The sequence below is a fragment of the Piliocolobus tephrosceles genome, chromosome 13, assembly GCF_002776525.5.
Source record: "Piliocolobus tephrosceles isolate RC106 chromosome 13, ASM277652v3, whole genome shotgun sequence".
Classification (NCBI taxonomy): Eukaryota; Metazoa; Chordata; class Mammalia; order Primates; family Cercopithecidae; genus Piliocolobus; species Piliocolobus tephrosceles.
This window is the reverse complement of record NC_045446.1, coordinates 122,875,395-122,882,392: the sequence shown is the minus strand read 5'-3', so window position 1 is coordinate 122,882,392 and position 6,998 is coordinate 122,875,395. Positions and strand designations below refer to the sequence as shown.

General features: G+C 54.8%; 1 protein-coding gene across 1 annotated transcript in view; it reads left to right on the top strand.

The window, feature by feature from the left end:
- Window positions 1–6,998, top strand: part of IGSF9B (immunoglobulin superfamily member 9B) — a 47,100-nt gene that overhangs the window by 9,028 nt on the left and 31,074 nt on the right. Inside the window, exons 2-3 of the mRNA XM_023185904.1 lie at window positions 1,425–1,622; window positions 3,335–3,481. Of these exons, the coding sequence (XP_023041672.1) occupies window positions 1,425–1,622; window positions 3,335–3,481 (345 nt within the window). The remainder of the gene's footprint in view (window positions 1–1,424; window positions 1,623–3,334; window positions 3,482–6,998) is intronic.

The window sequence follows — 6,998 nt, the reverse complement described above, 5'->3', positions numbered from 1 at the left end:
CAGAGAGGGCCCCGGCACGCGTGTGCGTGTGCGCAGACACAGAGAGGTGGCCAGACACACACATGAAGGGATAAGAGACAGCAAGGTGCACACAGGGGTCTGAGATGCAGAGAGAGTCAGACCCAGGCACCGGAATGGGGAATGGCAGGGGCTGGTGCTGCCCTCCTCTGGACATCCTCCCCTGCGGGAGTCCCAGCTGCGCTTCAGTACTGCAGCTGCTGTCCTAGGTGCTGCCCTGCAGAGTCGGGTGCCCGGCCTGGGACCAGAAGGGTCTGGGGCTGGGGAAAGCTGTGGTCAATTGGGAGTAGGGGGTAGTACCAGGGAATGAAGGGGGTGAGGCTTCCCCTCAGCCATCCTTTTCCCTGGGACGTTGCTGGACAAGGTGACCTTGTGGCCTCCCTGGCCCTGCCTGGCAGTGGAGCCTGGCGTGGGAGGAGGGCTGCACGCCTTGTTTGGGCCCAGGAATGGTGCTGCGGCGCTTGGGGTGCGTGGCTCTTCCTCTCTGCAGCGTCCTCTAGCTTGCGGTGGGGTGGAGGCCGGGCTGGTCCTCCCTCCTGCTGCCTTGCTCGCCCCCTCTGCTGCCAGCCAGGGTGAGTGTGCCCTATCCCACCGTCTGATTTCGTTTTCCTCTGCCCAAGGTGAGGATGGCCCTGGGATCTCTCTCCTCCGTCCCCAGCATGCTGCTCTCCTAATGGTGATGCCTGGGGCTTGGGCCCCTCCCACTCCCCCTCTGCAGCAGGGCTGGCACACACTGCTGGGAGGAGGGGCTGGAGAGGCCGGCTCAGCCTGCGGGGCTTTCCTTCTGGTGTTGCCACGAGCAGCTTCAGCTGAGCTTGTTCGGGATTTCCCTGCTCCTGCATGGAGTACCCTTGTTTTGTGCCGTGCACATCAGGCTGAGCTGGGGGTGGGGTGGAGGAGGAAGGCTGGCTCTGTCATTTCCCACCAGGCTGTAGTGGCAAGCGTCCTGGTGCAGAAAGAATGTTCCATGTGCACAGGCGGCCACAACTGGGCAGCGCTGTGGGCCTCCAGAGGGGGCCAGACCCCTCACCTGCATGTCCTGGACTCCTTGTAATTCGTGGGGCGGGATGCCAGCAGGGGGTGGGGCCGGATGACGCCTACGGCTCTTTGAGACTGGGGAGGGAAGAGCTGGCGTGTAGGACTGAAGAGAATGGCTTCCCTCTCCTTTCCTCTCCCTTCCTTTCCCCCAAGTTGTGGATGTTTGGGGGCCCCAGGACAGAGGGAGGTCATGAGCAGCGAGGGGGAGAGGGACGGAAGGTGCGCGTGAGACCCTCCTGGGAGGGCACAGTAGCCCATGGAGGGCAGCTGGTGGGAGGCGGGGCCACCCTGTGACACGGGCATGGGGCTGCTGGGACAGGATCTCTTTGTCACCTGCTTTCTGTGTCCAACCTGGCTGTCCCCATCAGGCTCCCACGGCCTGCGAGAGGAGCCCGAGTTTGTGACGGCAAGAGCTGGGGAGAGCGTGGTCCTACGATGCGACGTGATCCACCCAGTGACGGGACAGCCCCCACCCTATGTCGTAGAGTGGTTCAAGTTCGGGGTCCCCATCCCTATCTTCATCAAGTTCGGCTACTACCCCCCGCACGTGGACCCTGAGTATGCAGGTAAGGTCTGGGCACCCTGTTTCCCGCACCTTCTCCGTCTGCAGTCAGCTCCTCCATGGTTCCCCTCTGGCCCCTGCCTTTTCCTGACCACTCTTTATCTCTGTTTCCCCGTCTCGGCCTGGTTCCTTCTATCCTTTGTCCTCTGGTAGGTTCTAATTAAGCGGTGGGAGGAGAGGGAAGTGGAGGTGATGCAGGGTAAAGCCTTCTAAACAGACTAAAAACCCGCCTGGGGTGTGGCGAGGGCTGGGAGCCATAGGGGAAGCTGGAGAGGCCTGGGTGGGAGAGGGGATGGAGTGGACGGCAGGCTGAGTCAGGCAGCCCTGGGGCAGCGTGGCTTCCCTGCTTGGCTGCACCCACCCCTTCCCTCTTGGCTCTGAAGTCGGGGCTCCTTCCCATCCTGAGTGTATGGATGAATCTTCGGCCCCCCACCATTTGCAGGTGCCTGGTCTCTGCCTCATCTGTCATGCTGTCCTCTCCTTCTCCTGGCCCCATCTGTGTCCTGCTTGGCAGTTACTCCTGCCACCAAAGGCCTCATGACTCACTGCCGCTGCCTGCCCCCCAGCCTGCGGGAGAGGAGGGCGTGGGTGTATGTGTGCGTGCGTGTGCGTGTCATTGAGCGAGCGTGTGTTGGGGTTGAAAGGAAGGGAGGAAGCAGGCAGGGCACTGCCTTCACTTTCATCTTTGCTGGTGGCTTCTGAGGTGTGCCCTGCCTTTCTCAGAATGCTTCCGTCCCTGTCTCTTTCGCTCCTGTGCCTATGTCTCATGCTCTCTTGTTGGCCAGGGATGGCTTTGAGAGTCTAGTTTTTAGGCAGATTGCCAGCGTCAGGACAAGGAGGAGAGCAGAGGTGCTGTGATATTGGCTGGGGTGAGGGGTGAGCTAAGAGCGGGTGAGGTGGGGGGCTGACCTCGAGCGAGGGCTGCTTCACCCTGCTGGCGTCATGGAAGGGGCTTCTGCACCTCTGGCCTTCTCATTGCCACATGTGAGACACAGATGGCATCCTCCTGGGGTGGGGGATTGGAGCTGAGGAAGGGTGCCTCCAGGATGTTTGCTCTGACGGCCAAGCCATTCCTTGTTCTCAGGCTTCTGGGCCCTGCCGCCCTCATCTCCTGGGGTCACTGGGCTTTGGTAGGATACGTAGTCTCTCTGGCACTGATAGCAGGACCGGGAGGGGACCCTGGCATCCTGGTCCCCAGCCTGCCTTCCCTCTGCTCTACAGAGGGAAGCTGGGGGAGCCAGTCCTGGGAACCCTACTGGGTCGGGCATATTGCTTAACTGAATGAAGGTGCTCCTGGGTGCGCTGGAGATCCCCCCCCATCCTCTTCTGTTGGCACTTTTTCATTCTGTCTTTCTGTCTCTTTCATCTCTTCTCATCTCTGTATCCATCATGACGTACTTTTCTCCCAGGAGACCTCCAAAAGAATGCGAGTATTCTAAGGAACTGAGGCTGCTCTCAGTGCCAAGTGCATTGAGTTGCCTTACAGGCTGGGGCAGGGCCAGCTGGGGCGGGAGAGTGGCTCTGTGGCCTAGGTGCTAGGCCCTTTCCTTTGCCACCTGCTGCTGGAGGTGGGTCCAGCTGTTGTTCTGGGGCCCTGCCATAGGGAATGCTATGAAGATTGTGAGGGGTCCCCTGTCTTTAGCTGGGGCAGGGGGTGGGGAGCGGCTGGCCTTCCCTGATGGCCTGTGGGGCTTTTTGTCTGCTCTATTCCCCCAGGCCGGGCCAGTCTTCATGATAAGGCATCTCTGCGGCTGGAACAAGTTCGCTCTGAGGACCAGGGCTGGTACGAGTGCAAAGTGCTCATGCTGGACCAGCAGTATGACACCTTCCACAACGGCAGCTGGGTCCACCTCACCATCAACGGTGAGTGGGGGCTCCTTCCGGGGTGGGTCCACCTCACCATCAGTGGTGCCTGAGGGTTGTTTCTGGGGTGGGCCTGGAGGACTGCCCCGAGGGCCTGCCCCAGGGGAAGCCCTTCTCCCAACCGCACCTCACCCCGTGGCCCTTTCCTTGTTGCTGTGGTCCCATGAGACTTCAGCTCGCTCCCGCAGTGTCCCCGCTGCTGTCTTCCCGAAGCCTCTGCAGGCAGTGCAGGTGCCCTGGAGCAGCAGCTCCCTGCATGTGTGGTGCCGTCAGAGTCCTTAGAGGGACGTGGGAAGCTGCTGCTTCAAATCAGGAGGGCTGAAGCTTTAAGGTGGCAACATTGGTCACTGCTGGGATTACTTCTCAGCCTTGGGAAGACCCTGCCGCTCCAATTCTGGTGGAAATCCTGGGGTCTCAGAGTTAGTCTTTCTTTTTAGATTGATATTTTAGTTCTCTTTAACCACATTTGATTGGTATGTACCAAGGGTGTAGTGTGTGTCCAGCTCTGCAGCTGACGATAGAGAAGCACTGACAAGCAGTCCCTGCTTGTGTGGGGTTTACCAGGTAGTAAAATGCAAGCATCCTGGGAAGAGTCACAGTTCTAATGGGCATCAGTTACTTACAACTCAGGTTAAATGACTTGTGCTAGATAAGATGCTTTTCAAGGGTCTGGGTAAGGGCAAGGAAGCCCCAAGAGCTTGCTGAGCTGTGGGAGTTGGGCGGGCGGCCTGAGTCCCCGGCGGTGACACCACTAGGGGCTGGGTCCTCGGGGTCTGCCTGGAGGAAGAGTCTCTTTGTGTCCCTGGAAGGAGGTACTCTGGAGGAGCTAGAAGACTGGAACCATGGAGAAAAGATGAAGAAGTGGTCCCCGTAGTGGGAGGGGAGCGGGTTTTAAAAAACATTTCCTTTCGTTTTTTGGCCAAAAACTTAATAATATATCCTTCATTATTCCATTGATGACAAAATTTGTGTCTAGCCATTGTTGTGTTGCAGATACTGTGCTAGTTATTGAGGCTTCAACAGTGTGGGTGCTTGGGTGTGCCACATACAGCTTACAGTCCTTGAGACGGTAGATGCTGTGGTTAGAATAGAGAAATTGATGTTCCTGGCTAGGAAGCTTCTCTCAGTATTGATCTGCCCTGAAGGATGGCTCTGTCTGCCCTGCCTAGGGGGGCTGGGGCAGACCTGTGTTCCTTTTGGGCCTGAGAACTTGTCTGGGGTCCTGGAAGAACAGAGTATGTTATGTTTTCGCAAGATCACTGGCTTTCAGGAAAGAAACCTTAAAGCTTGTGGCCCTAGGCTGTGTGCGTCCAGCCTGCCTAGCCCAGCCCTTCTTGTGGGAGGTGGCTGGCTCCTGTCAATCAGTCCCAAGAGACTGATTGAAGCATATTTGAAATCTTTGGGGGGATTGTTCCGACCACCTGCCAAACTTTTGAGTCACCCACTTTTGGTGCCAGCTGTTGCGTGAGCAAAGAATAGGAACCAAAGCAAAGTGTAATTAGAAAGGCAAATCTGCTGCTAAAATCTTGCCTGGATGAACACCAGGCTGAGGGTCCCCACATTGCTTCCCTTCTCTCCTGTGCTCTGTTCTGAATGGTGGGGTGAAACCATCTTGGGGCATTGCCTCCGTTCTTTTGCATCATCCTGGTTGGCAGTGTTCATTTCAGGAATCTGAGACACCAGGCATCAGTGGACGTGCGTATGACTGGAAAGTAGACTCTCACTTCGATTTTATGTTCTAGAGCATATCTGTGTTAGTTTGCATGAGTGGGAGTGGGTTCTTTGGGAATTCATAATTGCTTTGAGTGGGATCAGCATAGAGCAAGACCTTTAAAAGATGAGGTTCGTTTCATAGACCCACTGTGTGCTAGCTGTGTGGCTCTGGGCAAGCTTACTTAACCTGTCGGACTTCCGGCTCCTCAGTGACAAAAAGCAGTGACTACGATTTGCAGGGTTGTTGTGAGGACTCAGTGAAATGCTGGATCTTGCACGGTGTCTGGAGTGTTAATTACATGTGGGTAATTATGTGTGAGATGCTGGCCATCCTCCTTCTCAAGAGGAAAAAAACAAAGTCAGATGAAAATCTAGTAGCAGGGATATCAGGCCGGAAGGTGTAGAGGACTTGGGTAGTTCTGTGAATCTACCAACAATTATCTATTTGAAACATAGTTTTGGACGTCCACTCTGTGGCAGGCTCTGGGAATACAGCAGGAGGCATGACCCTGTCCTGGGTCTTAAGGAGACTTCAAGAGACTGTCACATCCAGAGATGACTGCAATATGGCTTTGGGAGCACAAAGGAGGGAGAGCTTCTCTGAAGAAATGGCCTGTCTTCAGAGACCTGGCTAGGGAGGGAAGGTCGTCATGCGCAGGTGGAAAGTGGGGTAGGGTCCTCCAGGCAGAGGAGACAAGCATGCTTGGAAGCCCAGAGCAGGGGGAGCGGCGCATTCAGGGAACGCGGGTAGGCTGCTCATAGGGAAGTGCTGGGCGGGAAAGCTGGGGATGGTGCACCATCTGCTCCAGGCTTGAGAACCAGGGCTGGCGATAAACGATGCTTTTCCATAATCAAGGCACCTACCTGCACACGGGCAGAACAGAACCAACCCTTCCGAGGTGAGAGATCTCCTTTCTCCTCTTCTGCCTTTCTCTTCTTCCCAAGTTCGAGGCTCCTTCCAGCATAAATAGTTCCGTGATTGAAGGAAGGCATCCAAGCACCAGCATTCCGTTGCTTTCAAACTAGAATGTTTAATGTCAGGCGTTTGCTGACAGGGATCACCTTTGGAAAACGAAAGGCCAGTGAACAATTAGAATTACAAATTGTCTCATTTTCCTTCTGTGTTTTCTTTGAAGACCAGTTGGGTGGAAACAGACCCAATTATTTCTTTATCACATGTAAAATACCCCAAAAGCCTGAGCCAAGCTTTCCTTTAGGTTTTGCTGAATTACATGGAGGAGAGGGCAGCCTATTACTAACCTGCACTATTAATTACAGGGCACTTGTAAAAAAGAATTAAGCCTGGAAATGCAGCTGGCAAGCTAACATCTAATTCAGTAAATAATTGAGAGTCAAACCATTATTTTCCTGAAAACCAGAAATTGTTCAACGTACTTTCCTGATTAGCACCTAAATAATAAAGTAATTATGTAGTTAGTAAGTAATTTGTCACTTCAGGATGTAAATTTAATTTATTATCTTTTCTTTTAAGCTTGGCACCAGGCGTCATAGAGGCAGTGTCTGTGCTAACTGTATTTCAAGGGGCAGGCCGGGCAGGGAGAGGCTGTGTCGGAGGTGGACACACACTCTTAGTGGGAAGAGGCCTGCAAGTGAGGATCCCAGGACCCCTTTACAAGGACTTTGAATGACTTTTTACCATTATTTTTAGTATATTCTTAGGCACTGGATAAGAATTGATTTTTTTGAGGACGTGCGAGGCGTATGTTATTGCATGTGCTGACGTGTGCGAGGACTTGCGAGGCGTATGTTTTTGCATGTGGTGACGCGTGCGAGGACGTACGAG